This window comes from Manis pentadactyla, chromosome X, assembly GCF_030020395.1.
Source record: "Manis pentadactyla isolate mManPen7 chromosome X, mManPen7.hap1, whole genome shotgun sequence".
NCBI classification, from domain to species: domain Eukaryota; kingdom Metazoa; phylum Chordata; class Mammalia; order Pholidota; family Manidae; genus Manis; species Manis pentadactyla.
In genome coordinates, this window is record NC_080038.1 from 131024836 (window position 1) to 131051319 (window position 26484).

General features: G+C 40.1%; 1 protein-coding gene and 1 non-coding gene across 2 annotated transcripts; both read right to left on the minus strand.

Moving 5' to 3' along the window:
* Positions 1-1333: 1333 nt before the first annotated feature.
* RBMX (RNA binding motif protein X-linked) lies at positions 1334-9739 on the minus strand. The gene is made up of 11 exons (XM_036919171.2): positions 9562-9739; positions 8349-8477; positions 8047-8153; positions 7338-7509; positions 6693-6845; positions 6305-6419; positions 6082-6207; positions 5903-5985; positions 4062-5259; positions 3095-3174; positions 1334-2557 (listed from the first exon to the last, which is right to left on the minus strand). The coding sequence occupies exons 2-9, from the start codon at positions 8455-8457 to the stop codon at positions 4949-4951; spliced, it is 1176 nt and encodes a 391-aa protein (XP_036775066.1). The 5' UTR covers positions 8458-8477; positions 9562-9739; the 3' UTR covers positions 1334-2557; positions 3095-3174; positions 4062-4948.
* Positions 8228-8300, minus strand: LOC118929248 (small nucleolar RNA SNORD61). Its single transcript, XR_005031517.1, has one exon. It is a non-coding gene; the product is annotated as a small nucleolar RNA SNORD61 (small nucleolar RNA).
* Positions 9740-26484: the final 16745 nt, after the last annotated feature.

The following is a 26484-nucleotide window of genomic DNA, read 5'->3' on the forward strand; positions in this document are numbered from 1 at the left end:
ATTACCTACAATCCAGCAATTCCTGACTTGAGTGTTTTCATCTTTATGTACATACAGACTTGCATAACACTCATAGCAACCTTGTAATAGCCAAGAGCTAGAGAAAAGCCTAGGTTTCCATCAATAAACTGTACTATGCTTCTCCTTGCCAACAAAAAGGACCTACTGATACATGACTCAATCACAAAAGCATTTTGCTGAATGCAGACTCATGTAAGGCCCCATACTTTGGCTGCATTAGATCATCTGCAACAGGCATGGTTAGTCTGTCTTTGGAGGAAGAGGGCAAGAACTGAAGGTACCTTGCTGGATACCAGTACTCTATGTATCTTGACACTATGAAACTTTTTAAGGATTTCAGATTTAAATTTTTTTAAAACTTATCTTCAAAACCTATAAATACCAAACTCTGGTATGAACCCAAGTGTTTCTAGGTACTATATTGATGTATGCAACTTAAAAACTGATGGAAAAGAATGAGGATTTTCTGTAATGACTGGTTAAGTAACAGGTTATTTACACAATAGGTTTTTTCCTGCCAGTCTAATGCTAACATTCCTCTTCCTTTTTGAGTTCTGTTCAACTGGCTATATATAACCCAAATCTACTACTGTTTAAGTTGCTATTACTGTGTATTTACCTAGACCCACAAAATGCAGGTTGTCCCACAGACCAGGCCCAAGCCACAAATCTTAAACTCATCAGCCTACACCTACAGAAAACACCTGTTAAGGAAATGTAACATATGCCAATTACCATCCTCCATCTTAGCTGTAGTAATCTCACCTTACCCTAGAAACCAGAGCTTGTGGCTAATGATGGTGTTTCTGCACTGCCTCTTTTAACGCTCTGTAAAGCTCCCTCTTTGCCCATATCCCTTGGTCACAGTGCTCCATTGCTTGTGAGGCACTGCACACCCCCAATACATGGACCACTTTCCCTTAAAAAAAAAAGACAGTTTTTACCATTTCACAGTACTGACATCAGGTGTCAGATATATATAGAACAGCAGATAAAAGCAGGAAGTTTTCAATATTGAAGCTTATCAAGAATTTGCTGCTGGTTTAACAGCCATTACATAAGGACTTATTCCACAGATTACCTGCCAAGTAAATTACTCAAAATTACCTTGATACCTACCCTAAAGCTCACTATAAAGGAGGCCTAGTCACAGCACAAGCCGCCTCAGTAACTGTTTCCCTAGCCACAGCTCAAGTACCAACATTTGCATGGGAACTGAAGTTTGTGGGAGGGGAAAATGTGTTTAAAAGCCTAAGTTCCTTATTGCAAAAAAAAAAAAAAAACACAGGAAGAACCCAAGGCCACAAAAAAAAGCATTTTAAGTTTTATTAAGTTTCAGATACAAAACATTCCAAAAAGAGAAACTTATCTGACACCTAAGTTCTATATTCACTACCAGTCCAACAAGGAAAACACTGTCATTATTTCTTTTACAACAGTGTAAAGCCGGAAGAATCAGTAAGATTCTTTTTCCAATGGGAGCAGAATTAAGTCTACTGGGTCAGTAAACTAATTTCCATACAGCTATCTGGTCATTTAAGCATACTTAAAATTTTAATTTAGCATTCATATTTACTAGCTTTAATCTATGTTCTATAATATCTTCATGGTATCCAAAAATCCAGGGTCAAACGGTCCTCAGGATAAACCCAAGTAAAGGACTGAGGAAGACAGCTATGTAAGCACAGCAGCTATTTCAATTTGGCCAATATCCTCAGGGTCTGTGATTACAGAAGCCTGTCAAATGAGGGTTAAATCTCTATCACTTTCCACAATTGCAAATGTTAAACATGAGCATACTTTTCACTATGCAAAAATCCTCAGAAGTTGAGCTGGTTCTTCTAACCCAACTCAAATCTGTCTCCTTTGAGAACATTAGCTTTTTATACTACTGACACTTATGAAGTTTTATCTTTTGTTTCCAAGTGTGGGTAAAGTAGGCTTACAATAGTAAAAAAAAAAAAAAAAAAAAAAAGCCAACTGGCCCGACTTTATCTCATTTTTAAAGTGTCCTTTCAAGCATATTATCTGTGCTTCCAGTTACTTTTAGTTTCCAGATACTACTCTTTTGTTTTACTTTGTAACTAAATCCCACTTCTGGATGAATGCAAAAATGTTTCATTTGCTGAAAATCACTTTGCTGGATTGAGAACCACCACTTAATGCCTTTCATTTTTTTCTAATTCAACTTTATGACAGTGATCATTAGGAAGGTCTAAACTGTGGAGTTGTCAATGTGACTTTAGCTGAACAAAATGAAAGCCAAAACTGTAAAGTCGACAAGGAACCACAAGAACTTCTCAACTACCTCCACTTACCAATTTTCTCAATTGTTCCCCTTTCTCCACCTGGTCAATTACTTGTTTTAAGTAAGGACCCCTCCCCCTAGGTTAAGAGTGCTAACCAAGGAACATTGATGCCTTCCTCAGGATTCCTTTAAAGCAACAATCTATTGTCTGCACCGAACCACTTCTGATGAGTACTGCTTATGCAACTCTTGTGCCTTTGCAACCAGCATTCTTCTGCTTCAGTAACTCTGGAAGAAATGAGAAGCATGTCATCAGATCACAATACATTGTTTTATACTGGAAATTATTACTCCTTCACCTAATTTTTTAAATGTATGCTCTCTTGTTGCTTCAAACAGCAACAAAACACTTGCCTAAAATTCGAAGCTCTAATTCCTCCAAGCATCACTTTGGTAATATGGAGACTATGTAATAATCATCATCTTTTTAACAAATGTACAGGAACAAGTTTGAACAGCATACTAGTGAGGCTTGCTCACATACCAAAGCACTAACACTATAGCTCCAGTCAACAGCTGCTTATGAGGACAGTTAGTTTCACATTCAAATATAGCTAACATTCCATGACTGAGCCACTAATAAAAACATACCTGTTTAACCCCAACCCGACATTCAAATGGCTAATAGTCAATGTGCCAGATGCTACACAGTACCACCCTAATCCCCAAATTAGTTTATCCCTTTTACAAATAACTTGCCAATGATATGCAAAGTGGCAATGCTACAGTATTTAAGCCTGTAAAGGGGCAGCTTTCAAAACTTACCTTAACATTTCATTTGGTCTTGCTGCTTTATCTAGTGTGAATAAACCAGCACTCATGACCATATGACCAGAATCCTCAACCTGTAAAAATTAAATAGGCCACTAGTTATCTCTCTTTATAAAGTTCTTCAAAACTTGCCTATAACTGCCCTCTTTTCCAGAAAGAAAAGGCAAGATCAGACTTGCAGCTTAACGTATTTCATGTTCTACTACTTCTCTTAAGTGGTGGAAGATTCACTGGCTTGGGATGGACTGGAATGGCTTAAATGGTTAAGTTGCATGGCTTATGGATTCTCATTCTGTTCCAATGGTGCACTGCCATGTTAAATCCATAAGTTGAACGGACAAAACTTATTGAAGGATTAACTGCAGTATAAGGATTTTAGTTGGAGGTCTTCAAGTTTACTATATTCAAGAGCATCTTTTCAACTTCATGGCTGGACCTGGGTCATGCTGCCTCAGGTTTTGCTTTTTAAAAGACCACTTGCAATAGATTTTCTCCATACAGTGTAGTTTCACAGAACTAAAAAACAAGTCAGGCATCCAACTAAATGTCAAGTTTTCAATGGCTTACAGGGGTAGAGAGTGAGACCCCAAACTTAAGCCATTTCCTATATTGACTAAAAGATTAATTTAAAAAATGTTAAAATACATGAAGCATGTCTAAAGGTCTTCATCAAAAATAAGACTTAAAAAAAGAAAAAAAGATACCCCCTCCCGAGACCCAGATCGCTATTGGTGAACAGCAGTATTAAGGCCTTTAAGTGTCACACATGCTTTAAAAAAAAAATCCAAGTGTTGAATTTGGAAGACTTCTAATATGCTATCGAACACTTTTCTTTTCCAAGTTTTTTTTTAATCTAGAAGGCATTTCCACTGCCATGAAGTACAGTATGTCTCACTGTACTATGAGGAAGGTTAAGTGTTCAATCTCGACTTAGACGGAAAAACTAGTTTGCTTTGCTTACCATCTTTGCTGTTTCAGGCATTGGATGCTTTAAATCTGATGTGGAATGCTGATAGATTCACTTTTTAGAAGTCATAAGCCTTTGAGAAGTTGGAGATAACTTCATTGCTTATCTATTTTCTCCTTTGCAATCAAGCTGTTCCTTAAAAGTGAGACACTACAGAGTTGCAAAAATTTGAAACAGTAAGAGCAAGCATCGTTTGCAGCTTCATGGTTGGTTTGGCCAAATTTTATTTAGTATTCTGTAGTTGCTTAACACACACTTAAATGGTCTTATTGGGGGAGGAGGGAAGGGGGGAGGTTCTTGTAGATTCCCAAGGAAATGTCAAAGGCAAAATATAGCCAGCACTATCCATTTGCTTTTTTGGATTTATGGGTGAATAGCACTTTCCTTACATAAGCATCTGATCTCAGATTTTTCATACTGAGAACATTGAGATTTCAGTTGTAAGATACTCTGAAATCCTAAGAGTAGCACACCCCAACCACCCTCTAATAGCTAGCTTGTTTGTATAGGAAGGATTCATCTCTCCATTTTAGATGGCTAGATGTTTGTGGAAGATGTTAAAATTGTTTGCCTTATTTACTGGGGAAAATCAGGAGGTGGCCTTCAGGGACACTTGGAAAATTACAACACTAGTACACAACTCATGTTTTAACACATTTAACATTTGCTTGTTGAAAAGCAATGTCATAAAAACCAAGTAAAATTAAACATGTTTTAACTTTTTTCCTCACAAGAACATAAAAATTATGGAGAGGGAACTTAACAGGAAATTTAAAAAAAGTAATACATTTTTCCTTTTAGTAGTCCTTGGGTAGTTATGACAGAATAAGTTCCACTTTTTGTTTCTTTGAACAGGGATTTTGGTCCAAAGTTGTTTGTTTTTAATATCTGCTTCTGCCTCCCCCTCTATCAGATCGGCTTCCTCCACGGCCACCACCTCTTGGTGCTCCGCGGCTTGAACTGCTGTAGGAATCACGAGGAGGAGGGTACCCCCTTTCCATAGAAGGGGGAAGCCCTCTTTCTTGTCTGCCAACCCGATCACGACCACTTGAGTAGAGATCACTTCGGCTGCTTGAGTAACTGTCTCGACTTCCACCATATCCGTCACGTGAGCTGCTGTAATCATCATAGCGACTGCTTCCACCATAAGATGGCGGGGGCCCTCGTGTAGGTGGAGCACTACGTGAGTTACCTGCAGGGTCAATGGTCAGGTAATATGGCAACACTATAAATTGTATATATACAACATTTAAATCTGAATTTACAGAATTCTTGTATTAAACTTTTACTTTCTTAACTGGGAGGTTTTAAACTCTGCCATTGCTGGCCATTAACAGGGATTTGCTCATCTGCTGAGATATGGAAATGGATGGGGTTTTAACGTTTGTTTGAAAAGACTGAAGACGGTGTGTATTTCAAGAGGATATTCCAGACAGCTTGTAATTTTATAGTAGACACTCAGCCACTTTCCAGTGATAAGTTGCAATTTTGAACTGTAGACTTTCCTTCATATTGCAATGGTAAACATTTGATCTTGTTAATAAAATTTTTAAACTGTATTTTCACTGTTGGGGGAAAACACATAAGGCTGCCAATTTAAGCAAGCAAAATCCCCTCCAAAGCAAGCAAACAGCCTCAAAAACAAAACAAAATAAAAAAAACACTTAGAAATAACAAAAGCCCTTCAACGAAACTAGGAAAGCCCAGCTGATAGTTACCCCCTTAAAAGCAAGCAAACATCCCTTAAAAAGCAAGCATCACACAGCCTAATAAGTGGCTCATGAACCTAAATACTCAAGCTGGTGATATTCAAAGACCCTCAACCCATATCTTACCATAACTCTCATATGAATCTCTGTAGGAACCTCCACTTGGATGATCTGAATAGTCACGATCACGACCATAGCCATCTCTATCACTAATTAAAGATAAAAATTTGTAAGCCCCAGTGTCAATTTCTACAGCAAAATTTTTTTTTGTTTGCAGCAAATTGTGGCACCAAAGTCAGTTTTACCTATAGCCTCTTGATGGGTAGTCATCACGTGAACTGGAATGACCATAATCACGGTAAGTATAATCTCTTGGTGGTGGTGCATAATCTCTCGTATCACGAGAACTTGGGTAATCTCTGCTCGAATAGCTACAGAAACAAAAGTTAACTCAGTTCAACCTTTTGATGAGCTCTCCCTTCAACCTTAAAATGATTAAGGGAGCAAAGTCTTCTACTTTTCTGTTACCTGTCTTTAGTAGAATATCCATCATCTCTTGGGGACAAATAAACATCTCTACGAGAGGGTAAGGGTTCCCTTCGAGGTGGGCCTCCGTAACTGTCTCTTCCACGTGATACAGGAGCTGAAGACAATTTAAAAAATATACCCCACAGAAAAGGTAAAATGAGTTTCTATTCAATGAAAAAGTAGGGATTCAATCAAATGACAATGGGGAAGAAAATTAAGCAGTTTTGCTAAAATTTCTCATTCACAACTCAATTCAGTGGTCATTAATTTCATGTACCTAGATGATCTAGAGTCCATCAAATCAGTTTAAGCATCACTTTTTCCATTCACCTATCAAGAACTTTCTTGAATTATGGTGGTAGGATTTATTTATAAATGGAACACTTACCTCTTCCTCCCATTCCACTGCTGCTTCGAACTGGTCCTGAAGGGGCAGATCTTTTCGGAGGAGGACCCCCACTTCGTGGTGGTGGTCCTCTTTTTACTGGAAGTGGTCCCCTGGAAGAACTCATATTAAAATTCATGGAATAGCCACCATCATCTACATTAGAATAGAGAAGAAAAACATATTAATAGAAAATTAAGGAAAATCTGTTCTCACTGCTTATTTAGGAAGGTTAATTTGTTTAGTTGGGGAATCTAGCTTTAGTTTCCTCTTACACAAAGCTGAATATGGAACTGTCTATACAGACTGGGATAAAAAAACTGATAACCATAAAGCTCCTTCAAAGAGTGACTGTTTTATTTTCATAGACCCAATCCTATACATATTAAAATTTTCCTCCAAGTGTTTTTCCCTAGAGAACGAACTACTTGGGAAAGGCATAGTATAGCACTATTGTTTAAAAACACTCATTTAACTTAGGATGCCCTGTTTTCCTTCTGAATCATAATCGCTTTGGTAAATGAGCAAGTGTTCTCAATTTCCTAAGCTGGAGCCTCTGAACTAGGGCTTCACCAAAGGACACATTGCTGTAGGTCTGCAGTTCCTCAACTACAACAGCAGCCTGAGGTAAACAACTCAAGTCATTACCCATGTGCCCTCCTCGTGAGGGAGGTCCCCTGGTTCCTCCACTTCCTCCTCTTCCGCCTCTAAGACCTCTTGGTGGGCCTCTGCTTCTTGGAGGTGGAGGTGGTCCTCGTCTACCACTTTCAAAAGATGGTTTAGTGGCCTGTTCTACCTTGATGGCTTTTCCATCTAAAGACTAAATAAACATCAAAATGGTTAATTACATCAACATTTAGGAATACGACTGATGCACCATGCACTATGACATGCGATGTTGTAAGAAGTGCAGTCGTAGGTACAATTTTCTCTCCCATTCATGCAAGAAATAACTACAAGTAGTCATTTTTATTACATATACTTAAATGCTTACTCAGGCCTTAAGAATGATAAGGATGTGAACCACAACAAAGTGGATCCCCACTGCACCACTGGCAGGTAAAATTCAAAACAAGGCCAGATACTACTCAGCATCAAAAATTAACCAGGAGAAAAAAATTACCAGTTTATGGATTCCAGATGAAACACCTTATTCTATCTAAAGACTCTTAGGGTATGATCCATTATTTTGAGCACAAAATTTTGCTCTGAAATTACAAAGGCCTACTACCATCAGAGGATCCTGGAATGGTATACCTTCAAAATACAAATTTCAAGGGCTGCCCTAGCCAGACTTGGCTAACATGTGCTATTTTATGCACTATGAAACACGGTATTATTGTGCAGACAATCTCACCTTCCCATTCATGTCTCTGGCTGCATCCTTAGCATCTGCTGGGCTTTCAAAGGTGACAAAAGCAAATCCTCTGGATTTGTTGGTTTCACGATCTTTCATCAAGAGTACTAAAAAATAGTTTTCAGGAGTAAAAGTGTTACTCTGGTTCGAACGAAGTAACATTAGTGCATCTGTGTAAAGAAAGCTCAGAACTTCTTAGAGGACAAATAACATTTATCACCTCAGATGATCAATGCAATTAAATTCATCATAGCTTATCTTTTTAATTGTTATAGCCCTGCACACACTTTTAGATAACTCACCTTCCACTATTCGTCCATATTTGCCAAATACTGCTTCAAGGGCTTTCTCATTTGTTTCTGTATTGAGGCCACCAATAAAGAGCTTTCCTGGGCGGTCGGCTTCAACCATTTTTTTTCCCTGGTGAGAGTCTGTTGAAAAATAGTATTACCTCGACGGAAAAAAGTTCAAGTTTATCAGATATTTTGGGGGGCACATTTTCCTTGTTTTACTAAACCCATTATTCCTGCGTAACTACAGACACCCAGAACGACCTTTTCTAGGCCTCAGCAGAAAACCAATTTAAGTAGTTCGGCGACAGGATATTTCACATTAAACTGGTTAAAAAGACCAAGATAGTACGACTTTACCCTTAACTACACCTTGGCAGTTTTAATCATGTTGCACGTACTCAACATTTTAAATGACTTAGTTTTAATTCTACATATGATGTCCTTTAAAGATCCAATTACCTCAATGATTTTTTAAGACTACGGACTCAGTCAAGGTCACAGACCAGGCGCAGGTCCTTAACACCCGGCCCTCTTCCAAAACCTGTGCCCTTACTTACCATGATTCCCTAGAATATCCAAGCAGAAGCCTTAAACTTTGCACCAAGTTATACCCTCCCCCTCACCACAAGACATCCCGTTCCCCGCCGTAAATGTTACATTTTAACACAGTGCCACTAACATTTCCTATTAAGTAACAGACGGTGAAAGCGCGCACTTAAAGCTCAACATTCCTTGATTGCAGGAGAAACCAATTATAAGCCGTCATTAAAAACCGCGTGTTAAACACAAAATGGCGACACTTGGAATCAGCCCAGCACCACTACCAACGGTCAAGGGAATAACTTTTACCACCAGCAGTAACCGGGTAAACTCAGAAAGCTTCCCCTCCAAGGCCGCCAATGAACAAGGACCCCGCGTAAAGGTGCACGTGTCCGTTGGCAGCGCCGGCGCCATGCCAATGCAGGCACCGCGGGGGCTCGGTCTCTCCTCCCCAGTCCAGCCCAGGCCTCCGCCACCGCCCTAGGTGGCAACCAAACTTCCTCAAGAGGTACACAACGATACGAACCTCCTACGTTTGTTTTCCTACGATAGCCTCAGCTTTGTCTAAATAGGTTGACACCTTTGAGTTCTTAAAATGGCGCCCGTCACCCCCACCTCCAGGGAAATTAATCCCAAGTCCTAGCTTGCCATGAAATGCGGACGAAGAAAAGAACACACGTACCGGAGGAGTGACGGCGGGTTCAAGCTCCTGCGAGCTCGCCAACAGGGCTTTCCTAGCAGCTCAGCACAAGGGAGACCTGCCGGAACAGACGAGGAAAGAGGAAAGCCGCTAGCACTACTGCGCAACGAGGACGAACAAAGGAGACAGCAAACTTTATACTGCCCGGGAACGAGGCTGAAGGCCCGGATGGAAACGGAGCTTACAATTTGAAACACAAAGGGAGGGGGAGCGCTTCCCAGTCTCCCCATTGGCTGACTCCTCTGTCCTTCACTCTTCGCCCCACCTCTTTTCCTGGGCCCGTTTTTAACAGTTTGCCCAGCCCCCTTACCCGTGCTTCACAAACCCGCGTTTTTGCTTTCCGTTAAAATGGTTCGCACGTTTAATACAGAACTCAAATCTATACATGTGCGACAGGGACCGTGGGTGTAGTCACAGGGTGAGGGCCTCCGGATAAAACAAGGCAGAATATTCGCAGTCAGAGCAATGTTAACTACATGCAAGGAAACCCCCTATTAAAACTCTGTGAAACATTCAGCTCTAGAGTCATTCTTCAGTGAGATCAGTTGCAGTACCCCAGATAAAGAAGAGTAGCACATGTTTACTTTATGCTAATTATTTATAATCATGTGTACGATTCACTTTAACATGCTAAAAGGCCCAGGTCTATGTGCTGTCTTTCCTGATGAAGTGATTTTGCAAACTGGGCAAACTAATTTAGCATGCAGGCCCAGACATAACACAGTAAAAGACAAGAAGGATTCTACCTTAAAGATGATTGCACTTAACTTACTCTTTAGCAAACAATGCCTCAGCCCACCTTGGGGGCTGAGCAGGTGGCCTTGTTTCATATGCCCCCAGACCATGATGCTGGTATCTCAGGGAGAAATCGAAAGAGAAGGAGGTTACTTGTAAAAAGTTAATTGTAAACATCCTAGGACCAATTAATAAGTCCACATCCCTAAGCTTTTTTTCATGTTCTCGGCCTCTGCCTATAAAACCCCCTAGACAACTCAACGCCCTGGACTCTTGTCCCCTGGAGGCATGAGCTGGGAGCTCTGTCCTTTCACTTTATCTCTAAATAAAAGCCTGCAACCTTGCTCTCCTACCTTGAGTGTTTGTGAAACTCATTCTTCGGCTTCGTGAACAAGAACCCCGACATCATCTTTAGGGGCTCGCCCGGATAACTTCGGAGGTGAGTATCGGCATCCAAGCCTGCCTTTTCTTTCACTGCCCTTATAGAAGGAAGCCGTCTATGGTTCACAACATCAGGTGCTCGTGAGCCACTTAAATGGGACTAGCCTGGCTGCCGATCTCAAAGTCTCAAGCGACAGGTTCCCCTGCGTCTTCCTCAGTGGATCCCCCATCTCCCTTGGGAGCTGGGAAAGTCAGCTGAGTGGAGGCCAGGATTCCCTTTCCAAGGCATCTCCTTGGATGCGAGAGACTGAGGAAGGCCGTGGGCACCTACGAGAGTCTAGGCTGAGGCTGCAATTCAGCGGCTTCTCACAGGTCCGCGTGTCTGGAATCAGACCGCGACAGCCTGACTGGGTATCCGTGAGGAGTGTCTCTGACTCCTGTCTCTCTTTCTCTGACTTCCAGCCTGCTTCTTCAGGCCGCCCTGGCCTCTCAGTGAGGCAGGGGGCGTTCCTAACTCTCTCCTAACTTCACCAATTTCACGGAACCCGATGCTCACCGCCGCAAGGTAGGAGACCTATGCTTTGCTCTTATTCCTAACTGCATGTTGTACTTTTTATCTCATAAAAATGTGTCTGGGCACCCGTTAGCCACTTAAAAGACGATTAGCGTCGGCTACCAGTCTTAAGTCTTGGGTGAAAGGTTTCCCGGTGTATGCTGCTCCTTAATCCCCCACCTCTGGACGGATGGGAATGTCGGGGAGAGGCTGAGCCGATTTCCTACTTTCCTCTCCTAATCTGCAGACTCTGAGGGCCGACCGGACTAGTAGACCGTGGTCCTGGATCTCAGCTCCAGCCGATTGATCCATGGCGCTGAGTGAACCTCCGGCTAGGCTGCTGACTCTGCGAGAGTCTCAGATAGCCCCCCGACCTCTTGTTTCACAGATCAGATTTGTTATAGTGGGTGACTGGCTAAATCCCACACAGTGGCAGAAACTTGTGTTTGAGTATATGCACCCCCCTCCATAACTGTACATGTAAACGGCCCTGTTTAAATTCTAGCCATGGCTCTATTCTATTGATCTCTCTTCCTTGGAGGCAGTCTTCCTGGGGCTAGGCATGTCCTTATCTGCAGCCCGAGTGGACTATGCTAAAGCCTGTGCAGAGAAACTAGGGTCTGGATCAGGACTCCCAGAAGGCGTAAAGTAAGAGCATACTGGTGAGGTCCCCACTAGATCCAGAGCTCTGAAGCAACTCTTGCTTAGTGTGGGAAGGCAAGAGGGAAATCCAGGCAAGGTACAGGCCATACTGGTAAGGAGTGGTTAATTCCAGTAGGCCTGGCAGAGGAGGTGATTGACCACTGTCACCCATGCTCCAAGGCAAAGGGATGCCCTCACATAGGGGCTGATCAGGTGCTGGACACCCATCTTTCCCTCTCTCTCTTTCAGATGGGAGCATCATCGCCAAGTCTAAAGCCATACATGCCTATGGCTTGTATTCTAAAGAAGTGGGAGCAATTTTGATCCCCAGACCCTGAATAAGAAGTGTCTTATCTTCTGCACACAAGCCTAGACTCAATAGAAACTCTCTAATGGAGAGGCTTGGTCCCTGAGAGAAGTATACAACATAAGAAGGTTATACACCTAAATTTATTTTAATGCAAAGAAGGGAAATAGTCAAAAGTCCTGTGGACTACTTTGAGACTAGTTTTCTAAATTCTTTTGGTGAAAATCTATTCTACTTATTGGGTTCATTATCTTCAAAAATTGGGACGTTTTTAAACTAGACTCTCTGAAACAGAAGAAATGTATCTTCTGAAATACAGCCTGGCTTTAAATGACTGGAGCTAGAATTGTACTTGCATTTCATTTCCAGCCCCCTCGACACACACAGTCCCTATCAGTTCAGAGCCTTCATCGGCCCTGCTAGTCTGGGGCCATCTAAACCTTAACCCAGTTATGTAAACAGCTCGCCCCGTAGAGTGTATTCTTGAAAACTGAGATACTTTTAGTCAAATAAGCTAAAAGGAAAGGCAATTGAGTATCAGTGACTCAAGTCTCTGTGTCAGTTTATCTGTCTGTGTATATGTTCTTTTTATGAAGTGTTGCTAACTGTAGTCATTATGTCTCAATCTGTATGTTTATGTGTCTAAGAGAGTGTAAATGAAAGATTTTTCTACCTCTGGATGGTATTAATAAAATTGATTTAAAGACAAGCGCTTGTGAAAATTGGGCATTCTAAAACTTCCAGAAAATTCTAATAAAAGATACTAAGCATTAATGCTAATTTAAGTTGGACTGAAACGGACATGTCCTTATGATTATCAGCTGCCTACGTTTACCTAAAGTCATTTAAGTTGATGTTATCTGTTAAATCTTTCAAGAATAAAATGCTTAGAGGCTTGACTTTGTCTAATATTCAGTAAAGGTTTTGTAAGTAGACTAGCATAGTTAAGAATGAGTAAACTAAATGTAGCAAGTGAACTTCTTAATAATAATTGTAAGTGTTACAGTGTGTATACCTACCTACAGCCTGAGAATCTTTGTGGTAACCTAAAACCTTAAAGCTTTGCTAAGTTAAGAAGATACACTTTGTGTTTAGTGAGAAATTGTTTTGTAGAGCTCCTGGTTACAGAAATTATAAAATGCTCATAGATCTGTCAATCCAAAGAATGCTAGTGTAACAGTTTATAATAGCCTGCTTCTCAGTGTTTACTAAAATTAAGGTACCTAATGGTTTTAAGTTCTAATTAAAACTACTTAAAGTAATAAGGAAAACATTTCTGCATGCTAAAGAGTGTGTCTTTTGATAAAAGAAAGTAACTTTGTTCTAAAGTACAGCTGTTTATTTAGAGGGAGAACTCTAAGTGTAAAAAGAAGTTTGTAGAAAGTTTGTGGAAGAATTTAATATGGTCATGTTATAAAATTAAAGCAAATGAGTCTCGGTATCAAGTACACAGCAAAATTAGAACTTTGTTTTCAGTTAAAAAGACAAAGTTTTCTTAACTGTTAGTTGGCTTTTAAAGTTGAAAGATTGCAAAAGTTTCTCTAATTGTTTTATCAAAGCGGTTTCTCATGCTTAAAGTCTCAATGAGTTGTTGGAGTATTTAAGAAAATGAGATCTTACTATTAAAAGGACTAAAAGCTAAACTTTGCTAACAACTGTAACCTCTGTATTTGCCTTTGAGGGATTTTGTTGTCATTCTGGTTAAATGGATAAGTATTGCTTCATGGCAACCTATAATCCTATTTAAGCAAGTGCCAAACAAACTTTCTTCTGACAACTTCCCAAAATCAAATTCAAAATGGTGCTTTAACCTCTAGTTCACTCTGATATTTTCCAGAGGGCCCCTGGAACATGTCAGAGGAATTTTTTCTCATTAGGGCAAGTATTTGGGTAATTTGGCTTATTTATCTGATATGTATAATTACTTGCTTAATTACCTGGAAAGCACTGTCAAAGGAAATGATGCTAAACTTTGTTACCGAATGTTTTTTGTTACAGAAATATCAGAATTTCCTTATGTCAGCTGTCTTACAGTAAGCTCTCATCCGATCTTTAACCATTGTCATTTGTAAGTCTTTTGTCATCTATAGTCACTGTTTTATTAATCCTAAACTAGTAAAGAACTAGATTTCAGCAGAATAGGTATTGATTACATAGGATTAAGTAAACTAAGGAAGATGATTTTGTGGCTTTTTGTTTCAAATGTTGCTGATAAAGTGTTTAAAGCTTTTTCTCTTAAGCTGACAACAGTTTAGTAAATGACTATCTTTATAAGCAGAATTGAAACCTTTATCTTTCTCTCTACCTGATCTCTCCAGAATTTAAAAACTCTCAGTGATTATTTTTATATTTCATGGCAGTATGTTTATTTGCATAAGTTCAATAAGAACCTGCTTTCCTTGTAAGAGGAGCAATTAAAAACACAGGTTATACTACCAAGGCTTTGACTGGAATGTCATACCTGAGAGACACGTGTGTAAACTCAGATATGAACAGCTTTAAGGAACTAAGGTTGACTTTATAAAGCCAACAAAGCCCCTTGGAAGAACTGGCCTGGTACCTTGCGTAGAGGGTTCCCAGGAGCCTTACCAGGTGAGTAAGGAAGGTCACTTCCTGGCAGGGGCAGGAACCTCAGGATGTTTTGGAGACCTCAAGAAAAGAGGAATTCATCCAAAGTTACAGGTACTGCAGGCAAAACCTGATGGCAAGTCTGGCTTGGCTGTCTGGCCTCAAGAGGCCTTTAAAAGTTCAATCTGAAATTCCTTGTAAAAAGCTCCAGCAAAGCATATTTAAAAGAGCCTATGTAATCAATTGCTCTTCTTGCTGCAATTATGCAATTAATAAAGCCAAGTGTTAACTATTTTCTTAACCTGGTTACTTCTAATGAAAATGAGGGTGATTTTAGAGAAAAGTATTGTTTCAATAATGCAGCCTTATCCATACTAAATCCTAATAGTAGTCATTGGGACATAAACTAGATCCAGAATTCTAGCTTCTTTGAAATATCTAGCTATGATTTTCTAGATGTTTTAGTTTTCTCTTATCATTTCAATTAAAGTTTTCCTATTTCTAGTTCTCATATTCAACCATGCATTCTTAATCTCATCAAGTTTGTCCTTCGAGAATGGAAAATCCAACTCCAGATGTTGCTACTTAACCTAATAACACAATTTGTTCTATCTTGCCTAGAAGCCACAAAACTGCAAATAGTAATAGAAATGGAACCTGGAATAGAAGTGCCCATCTTCCGAGGCCCTCTCGAATGACCACTGATGGAGACCTAACTGCACCCTTTACTGCACCCCTTGTCAGCATGAAGCAGCCAGAGCGGTCGTCACCCCCTTTTCCCTTGTAGCAGCTAGGGTCTCCATCTGTAAAGGGGGGAATGAGACAGGACCATGGGTGTAGTCAGAGTAGGGTGAGGGCCTCGGGGAAAAGCAGGGTGGAATATTTAGTCAGCAATGTAACAATGGGCAAAGAAGTCCCTACTGAAACTCTGTGCTAAGCATTATGCAAAGTCAAGGTCACATTAATTCTCTAGGGTAAAGATATAGACATCTTCAGTGAGATCAGTTAAAGGTCAAAAAGCCAGGAGCAGCTTGGCCTGGAATGTTTGAGTGTTCTGCAAAGGTATCAGCATAACCCGTGACTCGGCTGTCACCCCTAGCAATCAGACTATGACCCAGCCCACCTTGAGAACAGGGCAGGTGGTACAAGTCCACACCCCTCAGCCTTTTTTTTTTTGATGTTCTCGAAAAATCCTCAACTGCCTATAAAACTCCCTAGACAATGCACCACTAGGGGCTCTCTTGTCCCCTCCTGGCATGAGACAGGAGCTCTATTCTCTCACTTTATTTCTAAACAAAAGCCTCTGCCCCCTCTCCTACCTCCAGTGTTTGTGAAGCTCATTCTTCGGCTTCATGAACAAGAACCCCGGCATCACTAACACACCAGGATAGAGAGGACAGTGACTTGAATTTGGATTGTGGCAGTGGCCACGGGGAGGAAGGAACAATAGCTAGGTGTGTATGGTAGGTAGCATGGACAGGATTTGCTGATGAATCAGATGGGAGAGGACTGGAGAGGAATTGGAACAGGGGAGACTATTATGGATGCCTCCTAAGTATCTGGTGTTAGTAGGTGATAGCCATTTACCAAAATGGTGCAGAGGAGTGAGTTTAGGATGGGGAAGGAGGGTTGTGAAGAAATCTGATGCTCAGAGCAGAGATCAGGGCTAAATTGTTACTTTAGAAATGGTAATAAAAGACAATGAATAAGACCAACAATAGCTATGAAAGAATGAGGGCCCTACATAAAAATAATAGAATAGTGAACTTTAGATACTCATCTGTAAAGAAACCAAGAGTCTGGCACCTACCTAACCTATGTAAGATTTTTCTGGCCGCAATAACTAAAAACCAAGCTTACTTAGAAACAAGTTAACTGCTAAGACCTGCCAAATGATGTAATCTCATTCTCTAAACTCATGTAACCGTGCTATGTGTCAATTATATGATTAATATCTGTACTTTACTTTATGTAATCAAAGAGTATAGAATCAAGCTGCTACTTTTCATTAAAGGCCAGGCTCAGCTTTTGCTAGTGTCTGTGTCCTCATTCATTCAGTCGCCGACGCCGTTCATCCTTCAGGGACTCTTGGACTCTTTGGAGCTGGACACTGGCAATGTGGTAGCTAGAAGAGAATGAAATACTGAGAAAGGCAGGTATTTGAGAAAGGGCTTAAGCATGTTTGAATGTGCCTGAGAAAGTTCCAGTTAAGGAATGGTTGAATATATGTGAGAAAGAAAGGATAATAAATGACATAAAATTCTCCAGGAAGCAGGGGAGGACATCATCCATGGCACAGGTATGATTGGCCTTACATTATTCTTCTAATGCATTTGTTCTCTAACATGACTGTGCAGCAGAATTCCATGGAAAGCTCGCTAAGCCACAGTTGACTGCTCCTTCCTCCACCAGTTTGTGATTCTGTAAGCCTGGAGGCAGGGTCTGCAAATTTGCATTTTTAGCAATTTTCCAGGTTCTGTTACTGTTCCGGTGAGCTAACTACACTTTAGGAACCACTATCTTATGCAGCAGGAGGAAAGGAAGATAGGATGGGTACAGAAATGGGTAGGTATATGTTTGGTAACCAGAAGATGCAGAAATTCCTATTTATTGGCTTCTATTTTCTCTATGAAATAGGAATTGGGGTCAAATATTGAAAGTGTAGAGTGGGAGAGGGTGGTGCTGAGGTAGGAGGTTAAAGAAGAGTGGAGAAGGTTTTAAAAAATGATGTCACCATGGTGAGCATTTCCTAATGTATATAATTGTGAAATCACAATATTGTATTCCTGAAACCAATTTACTATTGTATAGCAACAAACTTCAATAAAAAGTAAAAAATAATTGCAGAGGATAGGAGAATGAATTGACCAAAGCCATGCAGTGAAATCATTGAGCAATATTGAAGTCTTATTTGAGGTCCTCTGAGATCATGAATTTTATAATAGACTCAATCTGCCCCATTGTGTAACTTTTTCCAGTAGCCATGGAGAAAGTAAATTATTGATTTCACCCAAGACTGAGGTTTTGCCACCTGAGTGTCTCAAAAAGACATCTCGTGAGAGATTAAAGATGGCGGCATGAGAGGTGAAACAGAGGCTTCTTCCTAAAACCGCATACAATTCGAAAATATAGTTGGTGCAATGAATCCCGACATCGACCTCATGAATCTTCCTGAAAGGGATTTCAAAATAAAAATCATTAACATGCTCATGGAGGTACAGAAAAATATTCAAGAACTCAGGAATGAATTCCGGGTGGAGATCCTATCATTGAAGAGCCCAATAGAGGATATTAAAAGCTGATTTGATACAGTGGAGATGATAAATGAAAAAGAAATTGGAGAAGAGGAATACAAGGAAGCTCAGGCACAGACAGAAAAAAGGATCTCAAGAATGAAAGATATTGAGAGAACTGTGTGACCAATCCAAACGGAACAATATTTGCATTATAGCGATACCAGAAGAAGAAGAGAAAGAGAAAGGAATAGAAAATGTCTTTGAGGAGGTAATTGCTGAAAACTTCCCCAATCTGGGAAAGGAGATAGTCTCCCAGGCCATGGAGGGGAACAGTTCTCCCAAGACAAGGGACCCAAGGAAGACAACACCAAGACATATGGTAATTAAAATGGCAAAGATCAAGGATAAGGACAGACTATTAAAAGCAGCCAGAGAGAGAAATAAGATCACATACAAAGGAAAGCCCATCAGGCTAACATCAGACTTCTCAGCAGAAACTTTACAGGCCAGAAGGGAGTGGCATGATGTATTTAATGCAATGAAGTAGAAGGGCCTCGAGCCAAGAATACTTTATCCAGCAAGATTATCATTTAAATTTGGAGGGATTAAACGATTTCCAGATAAGCAAAAGCTGAGAGAATTTACCTCCCACAAACCATCTCTACAGTGTATTTTGGAGGGACTACTATCGATGGAACTGTTCCTAAGGTTGAATAGCTGTCACCAAAGGTAATAAAACCACAGTAAAGAAAGCAGAACACATAATTACTAAGCAAATTCAAAATTAAATCAACTATCCCCAAAGTCAATTGAGGCATAGACAAAGAATACAGAATATGATACCTAATATATAAAGAATAGAGGAGGAAGAAAAAGGAGAAAAAAAGAACCTTTAGATTGTGTTTGTAATAGCATATTAAGTGAGTTAAGTTAGACTCTTAGTAAGGAAGTTAACCTTGAACATTTGGTAACCACTAATCTAAAGACTGCAATAGCAAGTACATACCTATTGATAATCACCCTAAATGTAAATGTACTGAATGCACCAATCAAAAGATACAGAGTCACCAAATAGATAAAAAAACAAGACCCATCTATATGCTGCCTACAAGAGACTCACTTTAAACCCAAAGACATACACAGACTAAAAGTGAAGGGATGGAAAAAGATATTTCATGCAACTAATAGGGAGAAAAAAGCAGGAGTTGCAGCACTTGTATCAGACAAAATAGACTTCAAAACAAAGAAAGTCACAAGAGGCAAAGAAGGACATCACAAAATAATTAAGGGGTCAATCCAACAGGAAGATATAACCATTTTAAATATCTATGTGCCAAACACAGGAACACCTACATATGTGAAACAAATACTAACAGAATTAAAAGGGGAAATGGAATGCAATGCATTCATTCTAGGAGACTTCAACACTTCACTCACTCTGAAGGACAAATCAACCAGACAGAAAATAAGTTAGGAGACAGATGCACTGAACAACACATTAGAACAGATGGACCTAACAGATATCTACAGAACTCTACACCCAAAAGCAGCAGAATACATATTCTTCTTCAGTGCACATGGAACATTTTCAAGAATAGATCATACACTAGGCCACAAAAAGAGCCTCAGTAAATTCAAAAAGATTGAAATTGTACCAACCAATTTCTAAGACCACAAAGGTATGAAACTAGAAATAAATTACACAAAGAAAATGAAAAATCCCATAAACAAATGGAGGCTTCACAACATGCTCCTAAATAACCAATGGATCAATGACCAAATAAAAACAGAGATCAAGCAATATATGGAGACAAATGACAATAATAATTCCACACTGCAAAATCTGTGGGACACAGCGAAGGCCGGCTAAGAGGAAAGTATATTGCAATACAAGCCTACCTCAGGAAAGAAGAACAATCCCATATGAGCAGTATAAAACCACAACTAACAAAACTAGAAAAAGAAGAACAAATGAGGCCCAAAGTCAGTAGAACGAGGGACATAATAAAGATTAGAGCAGAAATAAATAAAATTGAGAAGAATAAAACAATAGAAAGAATTAATGAAAGCAGGAGCTGGTTCTTTGAGAAAATAAACAAAATAGATAAACCCAAGCCAGACTTATCAAGAAAAAAAGAGAGTCTACACACATAAACAGAATTATAAATGAGAAAAGGAAAAATCCCTACGGACACTACAGAAATACAAAGAATTATTAGAGAATACTATGAAAAATTATTTGCCAACAAACTGGATAACCTAGAAGAAATGGACAACTTTCTAGAAAAATACAATCCTCTAAGGCTGACCCAGAATGAAACAGTAAATTTGAACAGACCAATTACCACCAACAAAATTGAACTGGTAATCAAAAACCTACCTAAGAACAAAATCACTGTCCCAGATGGCTTCACTGCTGAATTTTATCAAACATTTAGTGAAGACCTCATACCCATCCTCCTTAAAGTTTTCCAAAGAGTAGAAGAAGAGAGAATACTTACAAACTCATTCTATGAGGCCAGCATCACTCTAATACCAAAACCAGGCAAAGACAACACAAGAAAAGAAAATTATAGACCAATATACCTGATGAACACAGATGCTAAAATACTCAACAAAATACTCTCAAACCAAATTCAAAAATACATAAAAAGATAATCCATCATGATCAAGTAGAATTTATTCCAGGGATGCAAGGATGGTCCAACATTCAAAAATCCATCAACATCATCCACCACATCAACAAAAAGGACATAAACCACATGATCATCTCTATAGATGCTGAAAAAGCATTCAACAAAATTCAACATCCATTCATGATAAAAATAAAATGGGTATAGAGGGAAGTACCTCAACATACTAAAGGCCATATATGACAAACCCACAGCCAACATACTTAACAGCGAGAAGCTGAAAGCTTTTCCTTTAAGATTGGGAACAAGACAAGTATGCCCACTCTCCCCACTTCTATTCAACATAGTACTAGAGGTCCTAGCCACAGCAATCTGACAACACAAAGAAATAAAAGGCATCCAGATTGGCAAGGAAGAATTTAAACTGTCTCTGTTTGCAGATGACATGATATTGTACATAAAAAACCCTAAAGAATCCACTGCAAACTACAAGATAATATCTGAATTCAGCAAAGTTGCAGGATACAAAATTAATACACAGAAATCTGTGGCATTCCTATACACTAATGATGAACTCACAGAAAGAGAAATCAGGAAAACAATTCTATTCACAGTTGCATCAAAAGAATAAAATACCTAAGAATAAACCTAGCCAACAAACTGAAAGATGTACACTCTGAAAACTAGAAGACACTCATGAGAGAAATTAAAGAAGATACCAATAAATGGTGACACATCCCATGCTTATGGATAGGTAGAATTAATATTGTCAAAATATTGAATCCATCCTGCCTAAAGCAATCTATAGATTCAATGCAACTCCCATCAAAATACCAACAGCATTCTTCAATGAACTAGAGAAAATCATCCTAAAATTCATATGGAACCACAAAAGACTTTGAATAGCCAAAGCAATCCTGAGAAGGAAGAATAAAGCAGGGGGAATTACTCTCCCCAACTTCAAGCTCTACTACAAAGCCACAGTAATCAAAACAATTTGGTACTGGCACAAGAACAGACCCATAGACCAATGGAACAGACTAGAGAGCCCTGATATAAACCCAACCATATATGGTCAATTAATATATGATAAAGGAGCCATGGACATACAATGGGTAAATGATAGCCTCTTCAACAGCTGATGTTGGCAAAACTGGACAGCTACATGCAAGAGAATGAAACTGGATCATTGTTTAACCCCATACACAAAAGTAAACTCAAAATGGATTAAAGACTTGAATGTAAGTCTGAAACCATAAAACTCTTAGAAGACAACATAGGCAAACATCTCCTGAATATAAGCATGAGCAACTTCTTCCTGTACCCATCTCCTCAAGAAAGGGAAACAAAAGCAAAAATGAACACATGGGACTAAATCAAACTAAAAAGTTTTTGTACGGCAAAGGACATCATCAACAAAACAAATAGGCATCCTACAGTAGGGGAGAATATATTTGTAAATTATATATCTGACAAGGGGTTAACATCCAAAATATATAAAGAACTTACATACCTCGACACCCAAAAAGCAAATAACTCGGTTAACAAATGGGCAGAGGATATGAAGAGACAGTTCTCCAAAGAAGAAATTCAGATGGCCAAGAGGCACATGAAAACATGCTCCACATCACTAATCATCAGGGAAATGCAAATTAAAACCACAATGAGATATCACCTCCCACCAGGAAGGATGGCCAGCATCAAAAAGACTAAGAACAACAAATGTTGGCAAGGATGCAGAGAAAGGGGAACCCTTGTACACTGCTGGTGGGAATGTAAGCTAGTTCAAACATTGTGGAAAGTAATATGGAGGTTCCTCAAGAAACTAAAAATAGAAATACCATTTGACCCCAGAATCCCACTTCTTGGAATATACTCAAAGAATACAACTTTTCAGACTCAAAAAGACATAATCACCCCTATGTTTATCCCAGCACTTTTTACAATACCCAAGATATGGAAGCAACCTAAGTGTCCATCTGCAGATGAATGGATGAAGAAGATGTGGTACATATATACAATGGAATACTATTCAGCCATAAGAAAGAAACAAATCCTACCATTTGCAACAACAGGGATGGAGCTGGAGGACATTATGCTCAGTGAAATAAGCCAGGCAGAGAAAGACAAATGCCAAATGATTTCCCTCATTTGTGGAATATAACAATGAAGCAAAACAGAAGGAATGAAATGGAAGCAGACTCATAGACTCCAAGAATGAACTAATGGTTACCAAAGGGGAGGGGTGTGGGATGGTGGGTGGGGAGGGAGGGAGAAGTGGACTGAGGGGTATTATGTTTAGTACACATGGTGTGGGGCATCGCGGGGAGAACAGTGTATCACAGAGAAGAGACATAGTGGATCTCTGGCAACTTGCTGCACTGATGGACAGTGATTGCATTGGGGTATGGGTGGGGACTTGATAATATGGGTAAATGTAGTAACCACATTGTTTTTTCATGTTAAACCTTCATAAGAGTGTATATCAATCACACCTTAATAAAAAATTAAAAAAAATTCAATATCCAGGTGAGACAGGGACCCTGAATGTAGTCAGAGTGGGGCGAGGGCCTCCGAGGGAAAAGCAGGGCGGAATATTTACAGTCTGAACAATGTAACAATGGGCAAAGAAGTCCCCATTGAAACTCTGTTAAGCATTATGCAAAGTCAAGGTCACACTAATTCTCTAGGAGAAGATACCTAACAATATAGACATCTTCAGTTAAAAGTCAAAAGGCCAGGAGCAACTTGGCCTGGAATGTTTGAGTGTTCTGCAAAGATATCAGCATAACCCTTGACTCCACTGTCAGCCCTAGCAATCAGACTTTGACTCAGCCCACCTTGACAGGGCAGGTGATGCAAGTCCACATCCCTTTTTTTCATGTTCTCGAAAAATCCTCAGCTGCCTATAAAACCCCCTAGACAATGCACCACTACGACTCTCTTGATCCCTCGAGGCATGAGCTGGGAGCTCTGTCCTTTCACTGTATCTCTAAGTAAAAGCCTGTATCTTGCTCTCCTACCTTAAATGTTTGTGAAGCTCATTCTTCGGCTTCGTGAACAAGAACCCCGGCATCATCTTTGGGGGCTCGCCCGGGATAACTTCGGAGGTGAGTAGTGGCATCCAAACCTGCCTTTTCTTTTGCTGTCCTTATAGAAAGAAGCCATCTGTGGCACACAACATCGGGCGCTTGTCAGCCACTTAAATGGGACTAGCCTGGCTGCCAATCTCAAAGTCTCAAGCGACAGGCTCCCCTGCATCTCCCTCAGTGGATCCCCCGTGTCTCTTGGGAGCCAGGAATGTCAGCTGAGTGGAGGCCAGGATTCCCTTTCCAAGGCATCTCCTTGGATGCGAGAGACTGAGGAAGGCCGTGGGCACCTGCGAGAGTCTAGGCTGAGGCTGCACTTCAGCAGCTTCTCAAAGGCCCGCGTGTCTGGAATCAGACCCTGACAGCCCAACTGGGTATCTGTGAGGAGCGTCTCTCTTTCTCTATTCTGACTTCCAGCCTGCTTCAGGCCTCCCTGGTCTCAGTGAGGCGGAAGGCATCCCTAACTCCCTTCTAACTTCATCAATTTCATGGAACCTGATGCTCAGCACCGCAAGGTAGAAGATCCATGCTTCGCTCTTATTCCTAACTAAATGCTATTCTTTTTATCTCATAAAAATGTGTCTGGGCACCCATTAGCCACTTAAAAGACGATTAGCGTTGGCTACCAGTCTTAAGTCTTGGGTGAAAGGTTTCTCAGTGTCGGCTGTTCCTTGATCCCCCGCCTCCGGATGGACGGGAATGTCGGGGAGAGGCTGAGTCAATTTCCTACTTTCCTCTCCTAATCTGCGGACTCCGAGTGCAGACCAGACTAGTAGACAGTGGTCCTGGGATCTCGGCTCCAGCCGATTGATCCCATGGTGCTGAGTGAACCTCCAGCTAGGCTGCTGCCTATGCGAGAGTTGCAGATGACCCCCGACCTCTTGTCTCAGTGATCAGATTTCTTATAGTGGGTGACTGGCTAAATAATTCTCAGGCAGTGGCAGAAACTGGTGTTTGAGTATAGACAGCCCCCTCCATAACTGTACATGTAAATGGCCCCGTTTAATTTCTAGCCATGGCTCTATTCTATTAATCTCTCTTCCTTGGAGGCAGTCTTCCTGAGGCTAGGCATTTCCTTATCCGCAGCCTGAGTGAACTATGCTAAAGCCTGTGCAGAGAAACTAGGGTCTGGATCAGGACTCCCAGAGGGTATAAAGTAGGAGCACACTGGTAAGGTCCCACCAAATCCAGAGCTCCGAGGCAACTCTTGCTGAGTAGGAAAGCAAGAGGGGAGTCAAGGCAAGGTACAGGCCATGCTGGTAAGGAGTGGTTAAATCCAGTAGACCTGGCAGAGGAGGTGATTGACCACTGTGACCCAGGCTCCAAGGCGAAGGGATGCCCTCACAGAGAAAGGCCGACCAGGTGTCGCACACCTATCTTTCTCTCTTCCAGGTGGGAGTTTCCTCTTCAAATTTAAAGTCAGACACGTCTCTGGCATGCATTCTAAAGAACTGGGAGTAATTTTGATCCCCAGACCCTGAAAAATGTGCTTTATCTTCTGCACCCAAGCCTGGCCTCCATACAAAGTCTCTGATTGGAGAGGCTTGGCCCCTGAGAGAAATACATAATAAGGTTATACAGCTAAATTTATTTTAATGCAAGGAAGGAAAATAGTCAAAAGTCCTGTGAACTACTACAATATGGAACTAGTTTTCTAAATTATTTTGGTGGAAATCTATTCTACTTATTGGGTTCATTATCTTCAAAAATTGGGACGTTTTTAAACTAGACTCCCTGAAACAGAAGTAATGTATCTTCTGAAATATAGTCTGGCTTTAAATGACTGGAGCTAGAATTGTACTTGCATTTCATTTCCAGCCCCCTCGACACACACAGTCCCTATCAGTTCAGAGCCTTCATCAGCCCTGCTAGTCTGGGGCCATCTAAACCTTAACCCAGTTATGTAAACTGCTCGCCCGTAGAGTGTATTCTTGAAAACTGAGATACTTTTAGTCAAATAAGCTAAAAGGAAAGGCAATTGAGTATCAGTGACTCAAGTCTCTGTGTCAGTTTATCTGTCTGTGTATATGTTCTTTTTATGAAGTGTTGCTAACTGTAGTCATTATGTCTCAATCTGTATGTTTATGTGTCTAAGAGAGTGTAAATGAAAGATTTTTCTACCTCTGGATGGTATTAATAAAATTGATTTAAAGACAAGCGCTTGTGAAAATTGGGCATTCTAAAACTTCCAGAAAATTCTAATAAAAGATACTAAGCATTAATGCTAATTTAAGTTGGACTGAAACGGACATGTCCTTATGATTATCAGCTGCCTAAGTTTACCTAAAGTCATTTAAGTTGATGTTATCTGTTAAATCTTTCAAGAATAAAATGCTTAGAGGCTTGACTTTGTCTAATATTCAGTAAAGGTTTTGTAAGTAGACTAGCATAGTTGTTAAGAATGAGTAAACTAAATGTAGCAAGTGAACTTCTTAATAATAATTGTAAGTGTTACAGTGTGTATACCTACCTACAGCCTGAGAATCTTTGTGGTAACCTAAAACCTTAAAGTTTTGCTAAGTTAAGAAGGTACACTTTGTGTTTAGTGAGAAATTGTTTTGTAAAGCTCCTGGTTACAAATTATAAAATGTTCATAGATCTGTCAATCCAAAGAATGCTAGTGTAACAGTTTATAATAGCCTGCTTCTCAGTGTTTACTAAAAATTAAGGTACCTAATGGTTTTAAGTTCTAATTAAAACTACTGAAAGTAATAAGGAATACATTTCTGCATGCTAAAGAGTGTGTCTTTTGATAAAAGAA